Source organism: Equus quagga, chromosome 8 (genome assembly GCF_021613505.1).
Source record: "Equus quagga isolate Etosha38 chromosome 8, UCLA_HA_Equagga_1.0, whole genome shotgun sequence".
Taxonomy (NCBI): Eukaryota; Metazoa; Chordata; class Mammalia; order Perissodactyla; family Equidae; genus Equus; species Equus quagga.
The window spans coordinates 40,577,623-40,602,561 of record NC_060274.1 but is presented as its reverse complement, the minus strand read 5'-3'; the positions used below and the strand labels follow the sequence as shown (position 1 = coordinate 40,602,561).

At 55.0% G+C, this 24,939-nt stretch overlaps 1 protein-coding gene and 1 long non-coding RNA gene across 4 annotated transcripts; one reads left to right on the top strand and one right to left on the bottom strand.

The window, feature by feature from the left end:
* Positions 1–3,067: 3,067 nt before the first annotated feature.
* Positions 3,068–4,642, bottom strand: LOC124243725 (uncharacterized). Its single transcript, XR_006889763.1, has 3 exons — positions 4,546–4,642; positions 3,962–4,083; positions 3,068–3,127 (listed from the first exon to the last, which is right to left on the bottom strand). It is a non-coding gene; the product is annotated as an uncharacterized LOC124243725 (long non-coding RNA).
* Positions 4,643–14,721: 10,079 nt separating this feature from the next.
* POLM (DNA polymerase mu) lies at positions 14,722–23,223 on the top strand. Of its 3 annotated transcripts, none has more exons than XM_046670498.1 (11): positions 14,722–14,968; positions 16,474–16,657; positions 17,421–17,519; positions 17,620–17,790; positions 18,395–18,466; positions 20,390–20,510; positions 21,846–21,978; positions 22,141–22,243; positions 22,356–22,595; positions 22,672–22,755; positions 22,919–23,223. In XM_046670498.1, the coding sequence occupies exons 1-11, from the start codon at positions 14,793–14,795 to the stop codon at positions 23,003–23,005; spliced, it is 1,470 nt and encodes a 489-aa protein (XP_046526454.1). In that variant the 5' UTR covers positions 14,722–14,792; the 3' UTR covers positions 23,006–23,223. The 3 variants fall into 3 exon arrangements, with proteins under 3 accessions (XP_046526454.1, XP_046526453.1, XP_046526455.1); XM_046670497.1 differs by having other exon boundaries at positions 17,605–17,790; XM_046670499.1 differs by lacking the exon at positions 14,722–14,968 and adding an exon at positions 14,992–15,214 and having other exon boundaries at positions 17,605–17,790.
* Positions 23,224–24,939: the final 1,716 nt, after the last annotated feature.

Genomic DNA, 24,939 nt, shown 5'->3' with positions numbered 1-24,939 from the left:
AGCTAGTGTGACAATCAGCCAGTGTTACGTCCGAGGGGAAAGGCAGGTCGTTCCACTCCAAAGAGGGTGCAGTGAAAAAAAAGAATGTTGACCGTACCTCACTCCTTCATCCAAATGAACTCCCAGCAGATTAGAGCTGGAGATGCTAAGAGAAACCATCAAAATATTAAAAGAAAACATAAGAATCTGTGTTTATATTCTTTGTGGGGGAAGCGTTTCTAAGCAGAAACTGTAGAAGGAAGGCTCGAGAACTTGGGTTGCATAAAAGTTTTAGCTTTCTGTTCCAAATATGCTGAACAAGAAATTAAAAGGCAAACCAAATGCCGGGAAGGGATCTGCAGCCGTGGGTCAGGAAGCCAGCATTTCAGGAGCTGCCCGCGGCCCCAGAGCCTCTCTGAGCCTCAGTTTCTCTCCTCCCTACAGTGGGACAACAATGACACTACCACTACCTCATGAAAATGGCACAAGGATTCATTGAGATAAATCTAGAAAGCTGTGCCCCAAAACCAGTAAGTCTTCAATAAAGGGAAGCTGCTAAATAAAGTTCTTTACATTTTTAAAACCAATTTGACTTTATTTCCCTTTTTCAAAGTGAGCTAGGAGACGGAATCGGGCAATTCACAAAAGAAGAAACATTAAGTGGCCAATAAACATAGGCAAAAATGTTGATCTCACTAAAAATTACGAAAATGCAAATTAAAACATACTGAGTACTACTTTTCCTGTATCAAATCCTCAAAGATTAGAAACCTCCTGGCACGGGCAGTGCTGGGAAGTCTCTCTCATTCAGGATCATTTGGCCGCAAAGAACAGAATCCCACTGTGATGGCAAATTTTATGGGTCCTCTGACTGGGCTGAGGGCTGCTCAGAGAGCTGGTAAAAAATTATTTCTGTGTGTGTCTGTGCAGGTGTTTCCAGAAGCAATCGACTGATCTGAACCAGCGGACTGAGAAAAGCAGCCGGCCCTCCTGCAGGCGGTGGGCCCCCATCTCTGCTTGAACTGAGATGTCCTCTCCTGCTCTCGGACATCAGCTCCCCTGGTTCTCAGGCCTTCAGGTTTGGACTGAATGACACCACGGGCTCTCCCGGCCTGCAGCTTGCAGATGGCAGACAGCAAGACTTAGCCTCTGTAATCGACTGAGCCAATCCTTCCTAATAAATCTCTTTCTGTCTCTTTATGCTATAGGGTCTGTTCCTCTGGAGAACCCTTATCAATAGACCTCTAAAGCAGCTGAGCCCCGAAAGGCCATCCCATAGGTGCCCGGTAGGACAGAGATCCTCTGCTCTCCTCTGTAGCCCAGCCTCCACTGTCCACCCACGCCCCTCCACACCTCGGCACTTCAGCTCACATGTTTCCCAGAGAGGCTCCGACCAGGCGACTGGACTCCAGCCTACGCCTTATTCCAATCAGCTGCAGCCAGAGGGTCGGCTGTGCGCCCAAACATGGCTACACCAGCTCCCCTCCCCAGGAGCCACAAGAGGACCTGAGGTTGGGTAGGCCCTGGGCCCGTCTTCTCGGGAAACTGGATGCCAGCCTTATAATGAGCATGCGCCCCAACCCCCACCCCCAGGACAGACTTTCCTGCCCCGAGGTGCGAGGCAGGAGAAACATGTGGCTCTGGAGGTGACAAGCCTCGCATGTCCAACCCATCCATGGGGACTTCGGGGGTGTGATAGCCCCCAAGAAGGCCTGCCCTGGCGCACCCAGACTAACATAACACATTGCCCATTTTAGTGGGAGGAAATCCCAGCAACACAGTTGGCACGTCCTGCTTCAGGGGACGTGCTGTTCCATCTGCCTGCTGCGCCCCTTCCTCAGATGTCATTGCCTTTGGGCCCTTACTCAAAGCCCCCTTCTCACTGAAGCTTCCTCACCTCCCTGTGTGAAACGTCAGCCCTCCCCAATATCTGCCGGAAGGCCCTAGCCCACTCTCCTGCTTTCTCTCTCACATGTTGGCCTGCTGGGGCCTAACAGCTCCAGTCAAGTGGCCTGCCAGTGCCCCTGGCCCTGCCGTGCGCCTGTGCACCCCTCCCTCTGGCTCAGCCAGTGGCACAGGAACAAACTGGCTCAAGGAGAGGCTTGAAAAAGCACTGCAGAGTCCCCTCTCCCCTCAGCCCTCCAGAACCATGAGAGCACACCCGGGCTAGCCTGCGGGAGGCGGAGACCACCAGGGGCAAAGCCGTGGCATGCGAGACCGCCACCCGGGTAGCGGGACAGGTGCAGGAGACCAGCGAGAGCAGCCCAGCCGGGCTCAGGCGGGCAGAGCTGCCTGGACAGCTGGCAGGCATGTGAGTTAATAAACATGATTGTTTTAATCTGCTGAACTGGGTGGCTGGTGACTCAGCAGTAGCCAAAACTTATCTTGCGGGTTTATTATCTGTCTTCCCACCAGCAGCGCCGGCTTCACGAGGCCCAGGATTGGGGTGGTGATATTGACAACCGTGTCTCCCATGCTTGGAGCAGGCCTGGCACACAGAAGCCCTGAGTACATATCTATTAAATGCCTAACTACAGGATAAATACCTCAACAGGATCTTCTGAGACAGACAACCAGCTGGAACTGTGCCGAGGACAGGAGCGTGGTCAGTACTGGCCGTGGGTGAGCGCCCAGAGGGTCCTGATAAACCACGCAGGTCCTGTCTCCCAGGAGGAAGCATCTCTGCCTGAAAACAAACCCCAACTAAGCATAACAAGACACTGATAAGTAACATGCATATGCTTAAAAATGCTGATAGATGAGGCCAACATCATTGAGAGGACAGTGGGTCAGGTACTGCCTGACTAACTCATTTCTGGAAGAGATACAAAGCCTCCAAAATTGAAAATCTCCTTGAAAGATAGGACTTAAGAGCTCCAGAACCTAGCAAGTAAAACTTTAATATAAAGAGAAACTCAGTCGGGGCCGGCCCGGTGGCACAGCAGTTAAGCGCGTGTTCTGCTTTGGCGTCCCAGGGTTTGCCGGTTCAGATCCCAGGTGTGGGCATGGCACGGCTTGGCAAGCCATGCTGTGGTAGGCATCCCACGTATAAAGTAGAGGAAGATGGACACAGATGTTAGCTCAGGGCCAGTCTTCCTCAGGAAAAAGAGGAGGATTGGCAGCAGATGTCAGCTCAGGGCTAATCTTCCTGGAAAAAAAAAAATAACTCAGTCTAATACAACAGACTCAGGTTTGAATCATCTCATATAGCACAGAGAAGTCCTGTGTCCCAACTAAGGGACAATTGATTGACAACCCAGAACCTGCAACTTCCATTTATCTGCAATGGCTTATCAGTTAAGATTAGGATCAGCTGTGAGTGATGGCAAACCCAATGTAACAATAGCTAAAATAGGATAGAAATTTATTCTCTCACATAAACAAAATCCAGAGGTAAGCAGTCCGGAACTGGTATGGCAGCCTAACAATCGTCAGAGATTCTGGCTCCTTTCATTTTGTTGTTCTCCCATTCTCAACATAGGGCTTCCATCTCAAGTGTGCAAAATAGCTGCTTGAGATCCAGCCATCATTGCATCTTCTCAACCAGCAGAAAGGAGGAAAAGAAATAATAGTAGAGCCCAATCTCTTCCTTTAAGAACACTTTCTAGAATCTCACATAAAGCTCCAAGTTCACTCCATCAGCCTTGGCCAGAACTTGGGCACAGGCCATACCCATCTACAAGGGAAGCTGAGAAGTATAGTCTTTTTCCAAAGGCCTCGTGCCAGCTAAATGTCAGGGGTTCTGTTACCAAAGAAGAAGGAGATAATAGATGCTGAGGAATAATTAACAGTCTTTGCTACCGATGATATTCTTTTCACATTTGTGTCTGGTAAGATTACTAAAATCTTAGGAAGGTGTTAAAAAAAACCCCAGTATCTGGTAGAGGAGGGTGTAAAAGCTGAACTCCCAGGAAAGTGTGAGAATAAGAAACAAATCGCGGTATCAGCAATTTGATAATCAGTTTGTGTGTAAGTTACTCACATTCTTGCCTGTTTGCCTGCAGACCTGAGCCAGAAGCCCAGCCAATGAAAACAAGAAGCGGCAGCCAGCTCCCCGAAAAGAAGGGGACCCCCAGCAGGCCTGCTCCCCCAGCACCACAGCTCCTGCCGTTAGAGAGGGGTGTCAGGACGCCCCCCAGGCCACTGTGGTGCCCAGAGCTCTCAGTGCTAAGACCTGCCCTCCCCATCTCTATCTTCCTCTTCACAGCCGAGCTCTTGAAGGAGCTGTTCATACTCGTTTTTCCACTTCCTCCGTGCCAGGCAGCTGTTCCTACACCTGGCACTGTCGCCAGGCCCCCGATCACCCAAGGCCGCCACAGCGCCCTTCGTGACCTCCTTCTCCTGGACAGGGTCAGGGGTACCCAGACTTCCAGGCTGGCTCCTCCTCCTCCTCCCCCACTTCAGTGGTGGGGCCTTTACAACACGTGTCCCATCCCAGTCCACACCACTCAGGCCCTCACCCACCACAGGCCCAGACCCTTTTCCCACTTTTAAATCACCAGCTCATAGTCCTGCATACAAACACAGTCCCAAGGAGTGAGGGGTCAGATTCAGAAACCCAAAGACCTGGAATTCTGGGAGATCACCATCCTGTGTGCATCCGAGGCTGGCCCACAGGGTCTCTGGTATGTAGGGGGGTGGTGACATGTGAGCTCAGTGGCGCCGGCCCCAGGCTGCGCAGGCTCACCATGGGCACAGGAGCTTCCCCTGATAAGAAGTACTTGTGGAGGGCAGCAAGAGTCAGATGTGTGCATTTAGTGCCAGGACAGCTTGCCCAGCAGAAAGCATTCATACTGGCTCCGAGTGTGGGCATGGCCACCCTGAGCCCACACAGGCAGGGCCCCTACCCCCGGGAGCCTTCTGTCCAGCAGAGGAGACAGATGCTACAGCCCAGTAGGCTGGGGACACGCAGGGGTCCAACCGGGCTTGGGGACGAGCACAGACTTCCTGGAGGAAAGAGTGAGTGGGATGAGCCAGGCAAGTCACTGCAGGGAAGGGATGGTATCCTGGGAGAGGGGACCGCGTGTGCCAAAGCCCAGAAGACTCTGCTGTCGGGGAGCAGCCGGAGGGATTTCAGAAGGACGGGCACCGTGTGGGCAGGGGCTGAGGGTGGCGTGAGGCCTGAGTAGGTCAGTGGCCCCTGGAAGCCAGCTCGTGCTTGGGTTCTGCCCTGTGGGCAGTGGGGCTTCACGCAGCTGAGTGGAGATGTGGAGGGCAGAGGGGCGGTGGGGTGCAAGGATGCCAGGCTGGGGATGATGCTGGGGCAGGGCCCACAAGACCTTGGCCCTGTAGATGCTGAAGGAGGAGCCAGCGAGGCTACTGGATGGGAACTGACAGGTGGGGATCCGAGAAGGGCCCATGAGAAGAGCAGTTACAGGGGAAAGGGGGGCAGACCAGCATGGGGGCCTGCCCTGTAGGCAGCTGGTCACACATTCCAGAAACCAGGGGCATGAGCTGAGCACTGTGGATTTGGGGTGACTGATGGGTGAGGGGAAGGGCAGACTCACCAGGGAGCATGTGTGGGCAGAAGTGGGACAACGACCCACCCCACCCAGGTTTGATGAAAGGGTCAGATGTGACATTGTGGCGGCCACTTTGCCCTATCCCCCTTTGAGATGCCATGTCCTAAAATGTGCCTGTGCTTATGGGGCTGGCAAGGCCGCAGACACACATACCCATGCATGGCCCCGAGTGCCTGTGCCAGGCTGGACACCAGCCGGTCCCACCAACCTCGCTGCTGGGTCTGGAATCCTGCCAGCTGTGGGCCAACAGAAGTGAGATGAGGACTGGGAGTCTCAGGGTGGCTGATGCCCCCGCAGGCCCCACTCCCACCCCACCCCTGCACCCCAGGGCAGGAAGGCAGAACTCAGCACCCCACCCTGCCAAAGCTGTGACTCCTCTGGCTGCTGGCTGTGGGTCCATGGAACACTCTCGTCACTTCAAAGTTCTTTACTAAGCAAGTGGTGTGTGCTTATTGCAGGAAAATTAGAAAGCACAAATAGGCAAAATAACAAAACGAGTGTATGTTTTATTGAATTTCAGACTATCCCACCTCCCAGAGAGAACAAGTAGCAGTTTGTCACATACTCGTCCAGGTTTCTGGAAGTGCACAGATCAGGAGATCTGTGATGGAGCCAGGCTTCCTGGGTCGTGTCTGTGAAATAATAGGAAATATACATACTGGTCTCTGCCTCTGGGTCCCTGACACAGAACTCCTAAAACCCCGGAATTTCCTGGATGAAAGGAGCATCTTTTGTTCTAATGAGGCGATTCTGGGTGGGCTCCTGGATGGCTCCTGGATGGGGGCTGGTCACCAGACCGCGCTGGGATTAGGAGGTTGGACCTTTCAGCCCAGCCCCCATCCTCTGGCGAAGGGAGAGGAGCCGGAGCCAGAGTTGATGATGGATCACACCTGCATGAGGGAGCCTCCCCAAAAATCCCTAAAGTATGGGTTCAGAGAGCTTCTGGTTGGTGAACACTTCCATGTGAGGGTGGCGCACCCCAGCTCCACGGGGACAGAAGCTCCTGCGCTTGGGACCCTTCCGGATCTCGCCCTATGTATCTCTTCATCTAGCTGTTCATTCATATCCTTTAACATCCTTTGTGATGAGCTGGTAATCTGGTGAGTAAACTGTTTTCCTGAGTCCCATGAGCCGTTCTAACAAATTATCAAATTCGAGGAGGGGTTTATGGGAACCCCAATTTATAGCCGGGCCGTCAGGAGCACAGGTGACAACCTGGATAAAGGAGAACACAGGAATGTTATTCCAAGACAACATCCCAACACTGCTGTTCACTAGCTGTGCAAACTCCGGCAAGTTACTTGACCTCTCTGTGTCTCTATCTCCTCCCCAGCAGATGGGAACATGGATGTCATCCACTGACAGGAATGTCCTGGGCATCAGTGAGCTGACACATGTAGGGTGCTTAGAACAGCACCTGGCAGAGAGTGCTGACCTCACTGTGTGTACGTGCACACACTTAAAAAACATTTCATTATTAAAATTTCAAACATATGCAGAAGCGGAGAGACGATACACAGAGCCCCTGCCGTCACTGGCCCGTCTTCTTCCTTCTGTGCCCCACCCTTTCCTCCACCTCAACATAATTTTGAAGCAAATCCCAGACATCATATGATTTCACCAGAAAATATTTTCTTGTGTATTTCTGAAAGAACAGACTCTCCTTGTCTCTCTCTCTAACATAACCTATTATCACTGTCAACCACAATTCCTTTAAAGTCCAATATTAATATCAATCACGGGGCACACTTCCCCAACCACCTGATACATTTTATTTTTTACAGTTTATTTGTTTGAGTCAGGATCCAAATAAGGCCCATGTGCTGTGATTGCTCTGTTTCCTCTGTGTGTCAGCTCACATTTCATTTGCACATCAGCCCTGTGCAGGCGGGTGGCATAACCCGGGTTTACAAAAGAGGACACTGGGGCTTGGCTTGGTTCAGCGACTTAAATAACTCGTGACAGAAGCCAAGCATCACCTCGAAGAGGACGGAGGGCGTCTGGAGGAGAGGAGGGCAGGCCCTGGCCCGCTCACCACCAGAACCGCCGGGTCAGACCTCCAGCCACCGGTCACTCCTCAGTCCTCATTTTAGGTGACCCGACAGGCATCTGTACAATTGCTCACCCTTCCTCTTTGAAAGCCTTTCCACTTGGATTCTAGGCCACCTCCTGGCCCAGTTTTCCCCTGCCCTGGGTCAGTCTCCCTCCTCTGATTTGGGGGAGCCCGCGCTCAGTGCTCACACATCCTCTGCATCTCCTGGTGCTCTCCTCGCCCGGAGGCCCCGCTAACCTGAGGCTGCAGACGGCACCCCTCCTGGGTGCTGGCTGCATCTGTCACACTGCACCCTCACCCCCTCCCTTGGTTTCTGTGGGGTCTCAGGGTACCTGTTCGAAGCCCTACTCCTGAGCTCCCACAAGCTGCCCCATCTCAGGACACAGCAAGGCCAGCCTTTCTGTGGCTGAAGCGAATCCTTCCTTTTTCTCTCTGACAGCCAGATTCGACCTGCTGACCAGCCTGGTCGGTTCTACTCACACGCCTCACCTGGTGGGGTCACCATCCCCGCTTACCTGGATGAGTGCAGAGGCCTCTCAGAGGGGTCTCCTGGAGAGTCTGCTCTCCAGACAGCGGCAGGGAGTCTGTGCAAGCTGAGCGGGTCGTCCCACCTCTGCTCCAAGCCTCTCCTCTCTGCCGGGTGGAAGTCAAAGGCCTTTCAGTGGCCGAGGGGCCTCACTTTCTGCCCCTTCCCTGCTTGCTCTGCACCAGCCACACAGGTCCCTGTCTTGTCTTGTCATGGATGGACATTGCTTCGTTATCTGTTGCTGTGTAACAAACTGCCCCAAAGCTGAACGGCTTAAAGCAGCGGTGACAGATTATTCCTCATGATTCTGTGAGCTCACCGTTCCACCGGCTACGTGCCATCCCACGCAATGGCGGTCAGCAGAAAGCTGGACTCACCCTGGCACCTCGGTTCTCTCTTCATGTGGCCTCTCATCACCCATAGGTGAGCCCGAGCTTCTTGCCATGGCAGCTGCCTTCAGGAGCACAGAGCTCGAAGCTGCCAGTCCTCTTCAGGCTAAGCCCACAGGTCCCGCCATGTCGCTTCTGCTACACTCTGTTGGTCCAAGCAAGTCCTAGGGCCAACCCACAATTAGAGGAGGGGACTAGCCCCTCTTCCTGCTGGGGAGAGCATTAGAGGCACACTGAAAAAGGGGGTATCAGGGAGAGGGGCTCGTGCAGCCATGCCCACTATACCCAACTGCACCATCTGGCACAGTACACGTTCTCCCTGTTTGTTGTCTGTCTGTGTTGCCTCCACAAAAATGCAACAAAGGCAGAGATTTCTGTATGTCTTGTATGCTGTACCCCCCTGCACTGAGCACAGGACTTGGTGCGCAACACCATTTTTTTTTTTTCTTTTTTGGTGAGGAAGATTGGCCCTGAGCTAACATCTGTTGCCAATCTTCCTCTTTTTGCTTGAGGAAGATTGTCCCTGAGCTGACGTCTGTGCCAATCTTCCTCTATTTTTCGTATGTGGGATGCTACCACAGCATGGCTTGATGAGCAGTGCATACGTCCACACCTGGGATCCGAACCTGGGAACCCCAGGCCACTCAAGCAGAGTGCTCGAACTTAACCACTATGCCACAGGGCTGGCCCCACAATTTTGTTGAATGAATGGTTGAGAGGATGCTTGGAAGTCAAACAGCCAGTGCTTAAATGATAGTTGTGCCTCTGCGTGTGCTGTAACCTTGGAAACAGTACTTCAGCTCAAGCCTCAGTTTCTCTATCTGTAAGATGGGAAATGTGGCAGACCTCACTTTATCACACTTTGCAGATATTGTGTTTTTTACAAGACCCTCCACCAGCAAAAAGATTACAACTCGTTGAACATTGTTTTTAGACATAATGCTATTGGACACTTAATAGACTACGGTACAGTGTAAACATAACTTTTATACACAGGGAAACCAAAAAATTTGTGACTCCCTTTATTGTGATATTCGTTTTATTGTGATGGTCTGGAAACAAACCTGCAATATCTCCGAGGTGTGCTTGTAGTACCAATTCTGTACAACTGAGAAGAGAATAAAAATATAACAACTAATCTGCATAACACTTGGCCTACACCAAGCCCTCCACAGCGTCAGCAGTTCTCCTGACTAGGATGCCCCCGCCCCACTGCACCCAGACTCCACCCCCTTCCATCTGCATGGCGCCCTGACCGTGGACACCCTCCTGAGCTGCCACCTCAGTGAAGGACCAACTCGGACCTTGACCCGCCTGTGTCCTGGGGCAGCCTGCTGCCTCCCTGTCTGACCTCTCCAAACCCTCCACCCCCTGGGCCGCCATCCGTGAACACCTTGGGCTTTCAGCCACACTCTCCAGCCCAGGGCTCTCCCTGAAGCCAATAACTGGAACTCCCTGTGGTCACGTCTGTGTTTTATTTTGATGATAACAGTAGTAAGTGGGAAAATATCTAAATAAATCATATTGGGTCTGTTCATTCAAGAATGTAATAACATCAGGGGCCGGCCCCGTGGCTGAGTGGTTAAGTTCGCACGTGCGCTCTGCTTCAGCGGCCCAGGGTTTCACCAGTTCAGATCTTGGGCGCGGACATGGCACCGCTCACCAGGCCATGCTGAGGTGGCGTCCCACATAGTACAGCCAGAAGGACCTACAACTAGAATATACAACTATGTTCTGGGGGCTTTGGGGAGAAGAAGAAGGAAAAAGAAGAATGTAATAACATCATATTGTGCCCTTATATAAATGGAATAATCCGTGGTGGAAAGAGCGGACAACTTTGTCAATTTGCAGTGGCATTCGGGTTGGCAAACAGCCCTCTTCTCATAAGCCTTTTGGAACCCTTGGCCCTTCCCCCATTGCCAACCATTAGCCAGGGCTGGTTGGACAAATGAACCCAAAGAACGTTCATTTCAAGGACGTTTCTCTTCTCCATCATTCTCAGGCCAAATCCCCATGGCAGGAGGGCGTCAGGCTTCTTCTCATCTCCTCTGGCCCAGTCTTCGCGCTCCAGATGCTGCGGCAGGCCCCATCCCCCCACCTCTTTCTTATACAGAGCCTGTCTGTTTGTGTCCCTCCCAAAGTCACAAGTTGGAATCCTGCTGGCCAAGGTGCTGGCGTTAGGAGGTGCGCCTTTGGGAGGTGATTAGGTCACGAGAGTGGAGCCCTCCTGGATGGATTAGTGCCCTCATAAAAGAGGTGCCTCACCCCTTCTGACATGTGAGGACACCGTGAGAAGCCTACAACTCTTGAGAGAGCCCTCACCAACTCTGAACCTGCCGGCACCCTCCTCTCACACTCCCAGCTTCCAGAACCGCGAGGAATTCATGTCTGTGGTTTACAAGCCACCCAGGCTGTGGTATTTGGGATAGCAGCCCAAACGGACTAAGACACCCTCCATCAAGCAAAGGGACCTACCTCCTCCTTAAAAGGCAATACAGTTTCTCAAAAATAAAGGATCTCTTTTTGTTACATAATGTGCCGGGCCCTTAGTAAGCTGCAGCCCCAACACCAGCATGTCTACTTCTGTCAGAAGCCCAGGTCTGTGGCTCTGATGGATCTCTGCAGATTAGGGAAGGTCAGCTGCCTGGCCCGGGTCCTGGAGCCCATCAGCAGAGTCGAGCACTGAGCTAGGGTCAGAGCCGTGGGCTCAGCGTAGTGGGTTGAATGGTGGCCCCCCAAAATTCATGTCCAACTAGAACCTCAGACTGTGATCTTACTTGGAATAAGGGTCTTTGCAGACGTAATTAAGAATTTTCAAATGAATTAGGATGGGCCTTAAATCCAGTGACTGGTGCCTTTACAAGAAAAGAGGAAGGTACAGAGGGAAGGCCACTGGAGACAAGGCAGAGATGGAGGCACGTGGCCACAAGCCCAGGAATGCCAGGAGCCCCCAGAAGCTGGAGGGGGCCAGAAGGATCCTCCCCTAGAGCCTTCAGAAGGAGGGAGGCCCTCCCCACACCTTGATCTTAAGACTTCTGGTCTCCAGAACTGGCAGAGAACAAATTTCTGGTCTTTTTGGGTTTTGGGGTTTTTTTGCTGAGGAAGATTAGCCCTGAGCTAACATCTGTTGCCAATCGTCCTCTTTTTTCTTTTGGCTTGAGGAAGAGTAGCCCTGAGCTAACATCTGTGCCAATCTTTCTCCAGTTTACACGTGGGTTGCTGCCATGGCTGAGGAGGGGTGTGGGTCTGCACCTGGGATCTGAACCTGCAAACCTGGGCCACCAAAGTAGAGCTTGCGGAACTTATGCACTACACCACAGGGCCAGCAGTTAAGCCATGCAGTTTATCATAATTTGTTACAGCAGCTACAGGACACAAATATGCCAGGTGCTTTAGACTGAAATCCATATGTTAAAGTCCTAACCCCCAATGTGACTATATTTGGAGATGGGCTTTTAGGAGGCAAGAAGGTAAAATGAGGTCATAAGGGTGGGGTCCTAATTTGATGGGACTGGCGTTCTAATAGAAGGAGGAAGAGATCTCTCTCTCTCCCCGCAAATGCACAAAGAGGTCACAAGAGCACACAGTGAGATGACAGCCATCTACAAGCCCAAAGAGGAGGCTTCAGAATGAAACCTACCTTGCCGGCACCTTGACCTGGACTTCCAGCCTCCAGAACTGTGAGAAGTAAGTTTCTGTTGTTTAAACCGACCGTCTGCGGTATTTTGTTATGTCAGCCCGAGCTGACTGATAGACCAGGTAACCCAAACCCACAATGATGTGGTGGGTAGCTCAGGAAGGCAGAGGGCCCGCCCCAGAGGCGACAGCATCCGGGCCAGCAGCCCTCAGGAGCTCCAGTCCAGCAGCATCAGCAGTCTGACCACATGCTCTCCGGAATGCTGCTGGCAAGCAGCCTGCAGGAGACTGGACAATGGGAGAGGCAGGCCCTAGAGCCAGGGCAGAATCCTGGTTCCACAGGCCAAGGACAGGCGCAACAGCACTGAAGTGAACTTCAAAGAAGGCGCTCCACGGGGAGGTTTGCGAAGGTCATGCAAGTGAAAAACACCCCCGGGGATTTCTTCCATCTGGAAGTGGGAACAGGAAACAGCTCAATGAGATTCATCTTGGAAAAATGCAAGCTCATACATCGGGGTAAAACTAACCCAAAACACAGCATGAGACAGCCGCAGTGCACACTCAGGGCAGCTGAAAGGGCCCAGCCAGGAGGTCATCTGTGCAGCCTCTCTGTCTTTTGAGGGGTGGTCTCAGCATGGGGAGCAAGAGGCTGGGGATGTGGGTATCTGGGAACCCCAAGCCAGGTTTTCTGCAAAGAGAGGGCTGAGGTCTCTGCTTCCCAACTGGCTGGGCGGTAACCTGGTGGTCCAGGGAGGGGAGGAGAGGAGCACAGCACCCATCAAGGCCATGGCCTTGCCCACTGGTGCTCCGGCCTCCACTCAGTGGGCACTGAGAGCTACCGCCCCCCTAACAAAACCTCCCCGGGCCTGTAGAAGGCTCGGTGTCCCTCATTTTTGCCAGTTGCCCAGTGTTTTAAATATCCAGGTATGATGGGTCATTAAAAGCTGCCTCTGCCTCCCCGGGAGGGAACCCAGGTGCCCTGGCCAGCAGAGACAGAGGACATGAAGAGGAAAGGGAATGATTTTAAGGGATAAACAGCTGCTCCCTGAGGAGAGGCGGGACCCACAGTTGGGGAACTAAGCTCTGACCCCTTACAGAGGCCTGGGGAGCTCCCCATTCCTGGTGGCAGAGGAGAAACGAGTGCAGGGTGATGAGAGAGGAGCCACAACCCAGGCCTCCTGGCTGCGGAGTGCGTGTCCTGGGACGCAGGAGGGCAGCTGGGAGCCCTGTGGGAGGCGGAGAGGAGGCCTGGGCTCAGACACCTGCCTCTTCAGCCCTGTGCCCACTGCATGTGACATAGAAAGGAGGCAGGGGGAGAAGATCAAGGGGAGGGTGGGGAACAAGGGTCACACCTGGCCTGTCCCATCTGTCAGTCTGAGCATGGCTACACTGCTGTAATCAAGAGATTCCAAAGCAAAGTGCCTGAAAATAAGAGACGCACAGGAACACTGAGTGTTGTCACATCAGCTTTCCCAGCCCGATCTAGTCAACGCAATTCCAATCTTGGAAAAGGAGCTGCTGGGTGTGATTTCTGTTTTCATTTTGTTGGCTTCCAAAAAGCCTCTCCTACAAATTGCCAGTTCCCTCCCATCTTCAATATGAGTGATCAATTTTTTAAATGTTTGATAATGCGACAGGTGAAGATATTCTCATTTTAATGTGCACTTCTCTAATGATTGGATAGGTCAGGCAATCTTGTCTAAGTTTGAGTAGCATTTCTTCTGTGAATCGCCTACTGGTGTCCTTGCCGCTTTTTCCATTAGACTGTTGTCTTTTTCTTATTTGTTGCGGACGATTTCATAACTACAGGAATTAGACAATTTCAAAAAGGGTCACGCTTTTCCCTCGGTTTGCGTCTTAATTTTAATACACTTTAAATTTGTATGTAGTCAAGTTATTCTTTTCCTTCAGCATCTCCAGGTTTATCGTGATAACTCAGACTAGAAAACATTCACCAACTCTCCAGTACGTTTTTTTGTTTCCTTTTAGATTTGAATGTTTGGTTCATCTGGATTTTATTTTGGTGTTAAGAAGTGAGGGGGGGAGCCAACTTCTATTTTTCCAAATGGCCAGCCAATTGTCCTAACGCCATTCGACTGAAAAAACCTTTCCAGGAGTTGGAAGCGGCTGCTCCACTCGCACGTTCCGAGCTCGCGCCCCCGCGCCGCCAGCTTCCAGCGGCCCACGAGCCCAGCCCGCGACCCTGGTGCGGTCGGCCCGGCCGCAGGGGGCAGCCGGGAGGGGCTCGGGCCGTTCCCCTAACCTCCCGCCCCGCCGAGGACAGACCCCTTGTTCCCTTGCTGCCGAGAACGGATCCCTCCATTCGCTCCCCGCCGAGGACGGATTCCAACCTCCCGCCCCCATCTCGGGTCTCTCCCTTCCGGGGTCCCAAGAGCCCGACGGGACTGTCCGCGAGAATAATTTAAATAACAGGCGTGTCCTCTGTTTCTATTTGCATAGAGGCGGGGCCTCCGGCGCCCAGCGGCCAGGACACCCAATCCGGTGGGAGCCGGGGCCTCCACCGCGCTCCGAGCGGCCGGGGGGCGGGGCCTGCCTCGCTGTGGCGCCGGGCCACGCCCCCTTCCAGTCGGCTTCCGTCCGTCTTCCTTCCGACTTCAGCCCACGTTCCTTCCGCCCGGCTCGCCTTCCTTTGCCTTCCTTGGGCGACGTTTGCCGCCGGGGCCCAGATGCTCCCGAAACGGCGGCGAACACGGGTCGGGTCCCCCGGCGCCGCCGCCCCGTCCGCCGCGCGCTTCCCCGGCGTCGCCATCTACCTGGCCGAGCCGCGCATGGGCCGCAGCCGCCGGGCTTTCCTCACACGCCTGGCGCTCTCCAAGGGCTTCCGCGTCCTGGACGCCTACAGGTGCGCCGTCGTGGCGAAGCTCGGGGCCCGGCGGGACCCCCTACCCGGGGGACGAGGGTTGGGTGCGGCACCCACGGCCCCGCCTCCCCGGGGAGCGGGACACCGTGTCGGTGTCGCCATGCCCTCGTGCCCGGTGGGCCGGAGGACCCCGCTGCGTGATGTGGTGGCCTAAGCACAGAATGCCCGTGCTGGGAACCTGGCGCTGACCAGCCGCGTTCACATGCGGTGTCTTTACAGCTGCGGATGGTGAGATCCGAAACGGCTCGCACACAGCTGACCCCGGGGCGCGCTGGCGCCTGAGGCTTTCAGGTTCCAAGTTAGCTCTGGCATTTCATGGTCAAGTGGCCTTTCTCTCCATTTCCTCTTCTGTGAAGGGTGCTAACAATTAGTATTCTGTAGGATAAGGAGAGAACGTATGCCAGAGGCTGTGTAAGGAGCCGGGCGGTTGGTAAACGGCGTCATTGGCTGACAGCCCTCTGTCCTAGATGAATCCATCTTGCCCTCTTGGCCAAACACTTCTCCTCTCACCTCAGGGCTGAGAAAGTGACTTGAGTTCGGCTCCAAGAGCGGCAAAAAATAGCGGCAGCCCTGTGGCCGAGTGGTTGAGTTCCCACGCTGGGCTTCCGTGGCCCAGAATTTTGGCCGCTTCAGATCGTGGGCGCCGACCTAGCACCACTCCTCAGGCCATGTTGAGGCGCGTCCCACGCAGCACAACCAGAAGGACCCCGCAGTTAGAATATACGACTATGTACTGGGGGGGCTTTGGGGAGAAGAAGAAAAAAAAGAGGAGATTGGCAACAGATGTTAGCTCAGGTGCCAATCTTAAAAAGAAAAAACCGGCCATAGAGGTGATGCTGAGAGTAATGGAGCAGGTTTCCCATAGTTTTGAAGTTGAAACAGCAAATGAGTCGGGGGCCAGTCCGGTCCTCGCCGCAGTTGTTTTTTTTTTTTAACTTAACAATCCCAGGGGTGTGCCAGACCCACTCAGGCGAGGATGGTGATAGCAGCTTTGTGTGTGCTGGGCACTATCTAAGTTTTTTTGCTTATTAGCTTGTTTAATCTTTACACACCCCACAAGGTAGATAAGTTATTTTCTCTGCTTTACAGAGGAGGAAATCAAAGTACAGAGAGGTGAGTGCCATGCCCAAGGGCACACAGCAAGTATGTGGCAGAGCTGAGTTTCAAAGCCAAGCAGTCTGGCTCCCGCACTTAGATGAAGACCCCCTGGAGAGGGAGACAGACAAGTTAACACAAAATCGGGCTGGGCTTGTCGTGGTAGCTGGAGCAGAGAACCCCAGCTCTGCAGGTGCTGGAGGGTAGAGGTGGTCGTCTGCCAGGAGAAGGGGCTTGGAAGTCTTTCTGAGGAAGTGACATTTGAAGAATGAATCGGTGCTCACCAGGCAGAGGGGACAGTAAGAGCAAAGGCTTAGAAGTATGGAGCAAGGCAGGAAGGATGTGGGCCTGGGAAAGGGCTCTGGACTTGACCCTCCCCACTCTCTGGCCAGCCCCGAGGTGACACACGTGGTGATGGAGCAGACTTCCGCCGAGGAGGCCATCTGCTGGCAGGAGCGCAGGGTGGCGGCCTTTCCCCCAGGCTGCACTCACCCAGCGCTGCTGGATATAAGCTGGTTCACAGAGAGCATGGCAGCTGGGCAGCCCGTGCCTGTGGAGTGCCGGCACCGCCTGGAGGTGAGCCAGCTGGAGGATTAGGGTAGGGGCCACAGAGAAGGCCCCAGTGCAGGCCATAGCTCAGTGGGACGGGTGACGTGGCAACAGTGCCTCAGGGTCCTTCAGATGAGGTGGGGAGTGAGGGCTCTGCCCAGACCACCAGGGGCCAGGCCATCCCAGCTTCTGCTCTCACCAGTCCCGCAGACTCCCTTGCAGCTCATTTATTTCTAGCTTCTTGAGGCCTTTCTTTCTCACCAAGTAGGTGAGACTGAGACCCCAAGTGAGATGACTCAAGGGCCGGCAGGAGGCTGAACTCAGAGTCCTGTGAGGTTCATGCCTCCGCCCCAGCTCCGTGCTTCCTGGTGAGCAGAGCTGGGGGATGCAGGCGTGGCCTCAGAGCCGGGCTGCCCACGTTCAAATCCTGGCTCTGCCTGTGAGCCCTGAGGCCTCAGTGTCCCTGTCGAGGTGGGGGTGACAACCATCCCTAGCTCCCTTGGGTGAGAGGATTTCTGGAGGTAGAGCACATGCAGCATGCATGACGGCAGGAAGAGTGCGCCATGAGGCTTGGCTGGTGGCGTTACTACTATACCCTGGCCTGAAGAGCCTGTCCTTGGCCTGCTCTGCAGGGCAGCACCACGTCTGCCTGTGAGAGTTTTGCCCTCTCAGTGGGCTCCTTCTGTCCCTAGAGCCCTAGGTGACCCCCCAGGAGAGGCAAGGCTCCAGGGGCTGCCTGGCCCTGCCAGCCCTGCAGCCTCCAAGTGGCCTGTACATTGCTCATCCCCAGGTGGCCATGCCCAGGAAGGGGCCGCCAAGCCCAGTGTGGATGCCGTCCTACGCCTGCCAGCGTCGCACACCCCTCACACACTACAACACCAGCCTCTCGGTGAGCCCTGTCCCAGCCCTGGGGACAGGTGGGTGGCAGCTGGAGGGTTGGGTGAGGCACCCCACCCACCCTGCCCCTCACCAAGGGTCCCTCCCTGCAGGAGGCTCTGGAGACGCTGGCAGAGGCAGCGGGCTTTGAAGGCAGTGAAGGCCGCTTCCTCTCCTTCTGCAGAGCAGCCTCCGTGCTCAAGGCCCTTACCAGCCCAGTCACAGCCCTGAGCCAGCTGCAGGGGCTGCCCCACTTTGGAGAACACTCCTGCAGGGTCGTCCAGGTATGTGCTGACCACCCGTAGCAGGGTGGAGGTGTGAACACGAGTGGGTGGGTGAGCAGGCCGTGGAGCGCAGTAAGAGCAGGTGGCTCGGTTCAGAGCCCAGCTGCGGAGGCAGGCCCCAGGCTTGTGGCAAGACACCTCTCAGGGTGGCTGAGAAGACTCAAGGAAGGGAGCTGCTGGGGGTGGCTGGCATGGTTGGCATCAGCCAGACTGCCTCGGATGGTGGAAGAGAAGTACCTCTTTTTAAAATACAAAGTATTTGAGGGCCCAAAATGTGAAGTTGTCCTTTTGTACACTTACCGCTGGGAGAATACATTGTGACAGAACGATACTTTTGAATCCAGTTACGCTTTTCAGTGAAGTCGGGTTGAATTCATCACAATATTTGAAAAGCAGTTGTTTACATATCCGAGAAATGACCCATGGCCCCAGGTCTGAGGGGCTTTGAAACCAGAAGCTTTGGTTGCCTCCCTGGGCACAGCCTCCATTTCCAAGTCCCACTGGATCCTGATACCACAAAGTCCCCTGCTGAGTGCTGGGGTTCTGCCTGTCCTTGGCCCCCGGCTCTGCTTTCTCTCTGCTCAGGCTTTGTCTCTTCCCACAGGAGCTGCTGGAACACGGAGTGTGTGAGGAGGTGGAGAGGGTCCGGCTCTCAGAGAGGTACCAGACCATGAAGGTATGTGCAGAGCAGTTCCCAGGAGGGGCACACAGCCCACAGTCTGTCAGAATGACAGCACAGTTCACGCCATGTACGGGAGGCAAGCAGGGGCTGCTGGCCCCGCCCAGGGGTTAGAGAAGGTCTCGCTGAGGAAGTGGCAGCTAAGCTGATACCTGATATGCACAAGGCAGCCAAATGGAGAGGGGCAAGGAGAAGCCTGTTTTGAGCACAGGGGATTTTCTAGATCACTCAGCACCATCTGTTCTTATTGAAGCATTGACAGAATATTCTCAAGTATATTACATGCTCTGGTACCTTAGACCATGCTGAACAAAACGTGACCTTTTCATGGGTGTCAGGGGATGACTGAGTCTGCAAGGCTGCACTGTTTGATGATCTTACACGCTGATTTCTTGGTTCGTCCGCCTGTGTCCACAGCGCACCTTCCTGCTGTCCCTGCTCACCTCTGATCTCATGTGGAGCCGCCCCAGCTCTTGTGGGGGCCCTGACAACTGGTTTTGTGGCTGGAGGTTGTCACACAGTGACCGTTGGGGAAGTCGGGCCTCCCTGGCGGGGTGGGAGGTCATCCAGAATGTTGTGAGAATCAACAGGGGGGCTTCAAAGAGGGAGAGGAGCCACGTGTGGAGGACGGAGGGGCTCAGGCAGAGAATGGGCCAGGGGCGGGGGAGTGTGGGGGTGACACAGGAGTTAGCGAGTGGGGAAGTGTCCAGAGGGCAGAGCTGCTGCCTCCTCCCCTCCATGCTGCCTCCTCCTGGGCACCCTGGAGCCCGAGAGGCACCCAGGCCCGCAGCGAAGTACGGTAATGATGAGAAGTCTATTGTTGTAAACAATATAATTAGGTTATTCTCAGCACTTTTCCATCAGGATTCTGTTGCTGACAGTGACAGTGATCCAGCTCATGCTCTTGCTTCAGGGATCAAGGAAGGATGGCCAGCACAGCCCAGAAAGGGCAGGGCTGCAGCCGGGCTGCAGGGGGCAGGGCTCAGGGACTCGAGTGCGCAGGTGCTTCTTCTTCCTCTCTGCATGCTGGCCACCTCCACCAGTCGAGACATGGCCCCTGCCACGCGTTACAGCCTCTACCACTGCATGGGCCTGACGTGTTTCAGTTCTAAAAATTCCTGAGGAGGGGCTCTGAGTGGCCGGCCTGGGGCAGGGTCTACCCCTGACCAACAAGCTGTAGGTGGGGAAGAGACAGGTGACTTGCTTGGGCCGGGGTCAGGGCCCACCCTGTGGTGTGGAGACCGGTGTGAGGGAAGGCAGGCACGCCAGGAGAGGTCGGCTCCAACAGCGTCGTTTCCACTGGCCTGGACGTCTGTGCTGACCTATGGTCGGGCAGTGACACCTGCTGCGTGCGCCTGGAACAGAGCCCCAGCCAGCCCCAGGCTTGCATTCTCTCCACGTCCTGTTAAAACAGCCCTCTGCTTGTTAACTGCCTGTGGCTTTGCTGTTTGTTAAGGAGAAGAAGCACAGTGATAAGTTTTAGCTGCTGACGGGTGGGAGCGACGTGGTTTCGCAGAGACTGAGAGACCGTCAGGATGGCTGTTTGAGTGGTGGTGGGATCACAGGCTAGAACTGTACACGTTCCAGGGGGGCCTTTCCTAGAGGAGGAGTCCAGGGCCCAGAGAAGGGGTACGCATGGGTTCTTTCCCTGCCGTCCCCTGTGAGGGTGGGCTGCGTAGGCCAGGCTCGGGGCTTGGATCCTGCTGGTGCACTCGCTGTGCGGCTTTGGGCAGGTTGCTTAAACTCAAAAAGTCCAAGTGAAGATGCCACTTGCTAGGTTGTGTGATGACTTAATGAAGCCACTGGTGCAACGCCGCAGTGGTCCTGGCCTAGGACACGCCCTTCACAGATCAGTGTCGCCGTCTGCATCTGGCTGTAGGAGCTTCGCTTCTCACTGCGCTGTGCTCCTCCTCTGGACAGCTCTTCACCCAGATCTTTGGGGTTGGAGTAAGGACTGCTGACCGGTGGTACCAGGAAGGGCTGCGGACCCTGGATGACCTCCGAGGGCAGCCCCAGAGACTGACCCAGCAGCAGAAAGCAGGTGAGCCCTGTGAGAGAGGGCTGGGCCCTGGGTTTTCCACGCCACGAAGCCCTTAGCGCTGACACACTGCGTGTGCTGATGGCTGCCTGTATGACTGCGAACCGGGCCAGTGCGAAGGGATCCCAGTGGCAGGCAGGCATCTTGGTGGGTTCCCGGGGTGTCCACCCAGCTGAATCAGGATCCGTTGCAGACCTTTCAGTGAGTGATGATGGTCACAGTAGCTGCTGTGACATTCAGGGCCTCCTGGTTAGACTTGGACCTGGCCCAGGCTTGGGCCTCTTACTCCTGATTCCAGGCAGAGAAGGGCATGTCTGGACAGCCTGGGCCCAGGCACAGTTCGCCGTTGTGCTTGGCCCCCTGGCCCACTGACTGATGGCAGATGACCTTTGAGGTAGGAGAGGCTCAGTGAGGGGCCTGCTAATGGGAGGTGGCACCATGCAGTGGAAAGAAGATGAACTTGAGAGTTTGTTAGGTCTGGGCTTGAGTCCCGTCTCTGCTACTTACTAGGTAGGTGGCTGTGACCCTGAGACTTAACTTCTCTGAGCCTCGATTACCTTCTCTGTGAAGTGGGATTCCCTGAGCTCCTCCCTGTGAGGCCCACAGGGAGCGGTGTTGAGGACATGCTCCGTTCTTTCTGTGTGGCCTGGGTTGGGGGCCCTGCTGAAGCAGCCCTGCAGCCCAGCACCCACCGCCTCTTTAAACAACTTCCCGGGAGGTCGGGGAGAGGAGGCCACCTGGGGGTCCTGGGAGAGTTGCCTGGTCGGTCAGCGGGAAGTGAGACCTGCAGAGCCGTGTGTCCAGTGGAGCATCACATGGTAACACCTGCTAATTCCAGTCACCTCTTCCCATGACACGGTAGAGACAGGAATGGCCTGCAGCTCTCACTGAGCACTTACTCTGCTGGGTGCCATTACTCCTACACTTAAACCTCTCCTAACTGCGTGTGGAAGGTACACTGATTCCTCTGACGGGTCAGGAGATGGACTTGGGCTAAGGCCAGGTGTTTCTGAGTGGCAGAGGCATCCTCTTCACGTCTTTTTATCACCTCCTGGTCCCATTTCATGGATGGGAATACTGAGGCATTAAAAGAGACAGTCTGTGTATTGATTGTGTCACCGTCACTACCTGGTGTGATGTACAATAGTTCTGCAAGATGTTACCACTGGGAGAATCTGGGTACAGGGCACAAGGGACCTCTGTTACTTTTTTCAACTGTATGTGAATCTACAGTTATCTCAAAATAAAAGTTCGATGTTTAAAAGGAAGGAGGGGACAGTGGAGAGATGGACCGAGAGGGCAGGGCGGGGAGGGTCAGGAGAGCTGTGCCGCCCACAGGACTCCAGCACTACCGGGACCTGAGCGCCCTGGTCCAGCGTCCCGACGTGGACGCCCTGCAGCAGGTGGTGGAGGCAGCTGTGGGGCAGGCCCTTCCTGGGGCCACTGTCACGCTGACTGGCGGCTTCCGGAGGTAAGGGGGCCTGAAGTGACCTCCAGCTTGGCTCCAGACCCTCCCCAGTGAAGGCACCTGAGCTGGGGATGCTGAGGTGGGCCTTCCCACACTGACGGGCCTCGGGAGAACACGGAGGCCGTGTCCCCATGTCGGGCCCAGGAGTCAGACTGGCCCCCTCAGGGGGAAGTTGCAGGGCCACGACGTGGACTTCCTCATCACCCACCCCGAGGAGGGCCGGGAGGCGGGGCTGCTGCCCAGAGTGATGTGCTGCCTGAAGAAGCAGGTGAGGGGCTTCCTGCTCCCCCTCCTGAGAGAGCTGCTAGGAAGCCAGCTCCTGCTCTCCCAGCCCCACGTGGCAGTGCCCGGCCACGCCTCCACGCCTGCTTTCTCCCTAGGGCCTTGTCCTGTACCACCAGCACCACCGAAGTGAAGACCCCACCCACCTGACCCAGCAGAGCCACACCATGGATGCCTTTGAGAGGAGTTTCTGCATTTTCCGCCTACCGCAACCCCCAGGGTCTGCTGTCGGGGGGCCCCAGCGGCCCTGCCCCGCCTGGAAGGCCGTGCGGGTGGACCTGGTGGCTGTCCCCATCAGCCAGTTCCCCTTTGCGCTGCTTGGCTGGACTGGCTCTAGGGTAGGGAGTGGGCTGCTGGGGCTGGCCCTGGGGTCTGGGGCTGGTGGCCCTGCTGATGCAGTCGCTTCTTCCCCAGCATTTTGAGCGAGAGCTGCGCCGCTTCAGCTGGAAGGAGCGGGGGCTGCGGCTGAATAGCCATGGGCTGTTTGATCCGGAGCAGGTGTGTTCCTGGGGTGCAGCCTGGAGCCCACGGGGCCCTCAGGTCGCACCCCACCCTGGAGTTGGCTCTGCCTGTCCTTCTAGCTCCTCCCCATGCCTCTTGGGGAAGCTGCTGCCGTGGTGGGCATGGCTCCCAGGCCCTAATGCCCCTCCTTGCCTTGCAGAAGACATTTTTCCATGCGGCTTCTGAGGAAGACATCTTCAGACACCTGGGCCTTGAGTACCTTCCTCCAGAGCAGAGAAATGCCTGATCCTATCCACTAGCCCCCCCTTCCACTCTTTAGAAGCGGGGGGGCCACTCGGCAAGGCAGACCCTGTGGATGCCCTTGGCCACTGACTGTCTCCAGGCAGAAGATGCACTGCTGCCCCATGTCCTCACCCCTCCCAAGGGGGAGCCCCACCTGTGTGGACCACCACTCCCTCACCCACACCCAGTCAAAGGTGTAATAAAATGAGCACATGGGACGAACCAAGCCCTGTTCTCTGAATGTGCTGCTGGTGTGAGTGACTGGGGAGCGTGGTGCCTGGTTCTGCCCAGAGGTCAGTCCTGCCTGGGTGCGTGGCCCCCCTCCACTGTGGGGGGTTGGTGCGGTAGGGGCATCATGGCTGTGTGACCCTGGGCCAGAGGCCTCAGGCTCCTCCTCTGTACAGTGGGGACCTGAACAGGGCCTTCTTCGTGAGGTTGCTGGAGAGCCTGATGCGGTGGCCGGCAAGTGCTTGGCACGGTGCCTGATTGGCAGCTTCCAGCCTGGGGCCTCCAAGCAGGGAGGGGGCGGCTGGAGCTCTTGCTGGCTAGGAGTCTACAGTGGGGTGCAGCCGCTATCTGGAGGAGGAGAGGGCCACGGGTAGGGAGTTGGGAGGAAGAGAACTTTCAACACCTGCCAGCCTCCTGCCCGGTCAGCCCCGCACCCCCCAACCAGGCTTCCCCTCTCTGTCTTTGCCCTTGTAAGGTCTGTTCTCAGAAGTCTTTTAAAAATAGGTCATGTGTGTCACTGCTTGCTCAAAGCCCTCCAGCGGTTCCCCTCCTCACCCAGTAAATTCAAAGTCCTCACAGTGGCCCCAGGGACCTACCATATCTGCTCCCCACACCAGCCTCCCCTCCTGCTTGTTCCCTCTCTCAGGAGCCACTTGTCCCTGCTGCTCTGTGAACAAACCAGGTGTCTTCCTGCCTCGCTGCTTTCCCACCCCTACTGCCCCAGACACCCACACAGCCAGTGGGTGGCTCACCCTCTCACCGAGGGCGGCTGGCTGCTTGGTGTCCTCTCTTCCTCAAATCCTCAGGCATGCTCTGACCTCAGGGCCTTTGCCATCGCCAGACCATCCACTTGAAATTACTCTTCTGACTCAAAAGTCTCTTTGTCAAATGGGGACTTCCCTGACCACTCACCACATTAAAGAATATTTTTTAAATTTAACATGTAGTCAAGTGACTCCTGGTGTAGTTTTATGAGTTTTTACACACATGTAGACTCATTCACCTCCACCAAAATCGGGACAGCCCTTCATGCTGTCCCATATGGTCACATCTTCCCCCACCCCTGACCCACTCATCTGGTTGTTCTCTGTCCCTGTGGTTTGCCTTCCCCAGAACGTCACATAAGTAGAACAAGACTACATGTAACCTTTTGAGCCTGGCCCCTCTCACTCAGCATAATGCCTCTGAGATCCAGCCAGGTTGCTGCTAGTCTGCTTTCTTACTGCATATTGCATTACTGCGTATTTCTTACTGCATATAGTATTCCAGGCCATGGACAGTCCACAGTTTCTCCATCACCTGCTGAAGAACACTTGAGTTGTTTCCAGGTTTTGCTGATTATGAATAGACCAGCTATAGACAGGCATATCCAGGTTTTTGTGTGAACATAGGTTTTCATTTCTCTAAGACATAAGATTACTGGGTTACATGGTGTGTGTTTAACTTTATAAGACAGTGTCAGTTGTTTTCCAGAGGGCACGTATCATCTTGCAGTCCTCTAGCAATGTGAGCCACACGTGTACGTTCACATTTTCCAGCAGCCTGGTGCTCCGTATCCTTGCCAGCACGTGCTATTTCCAGTATTTGTGTAACTGCTCTAGTAGGTATGGAGCAGGAGCTGACTGTGGCTTTAATTTGCATTCCTCTAACATCTTACCATGTCAAGCATTTTTCATCAGCTTATTTGCCATCTGTATATTCTCTGGTGGA

Coding starts and splice junctions, on each gene's coding strand:
- POLM (XM_046670497.1), top strand. CDS start 14,793: ATGCTCCCGAAACGGCGGCGAACACGGGTCGGGTCCCCCGGCGCCGCC. Junction 16,658..17,420: donor AGTGCCGGCACCGCCTGGAG/GTGAGCCAGCTG, acceptor GCTCATCCCCAG/GTGGCCATGCCCAGGAAGGG. Junction 22,244..22,355: donor TGTGCTGCCTGAAGAAGCAG/GTGAGGGGCTTC, acceptor CTTTCTCCCTAG/GGCCTTGTCCTGTACCACCA.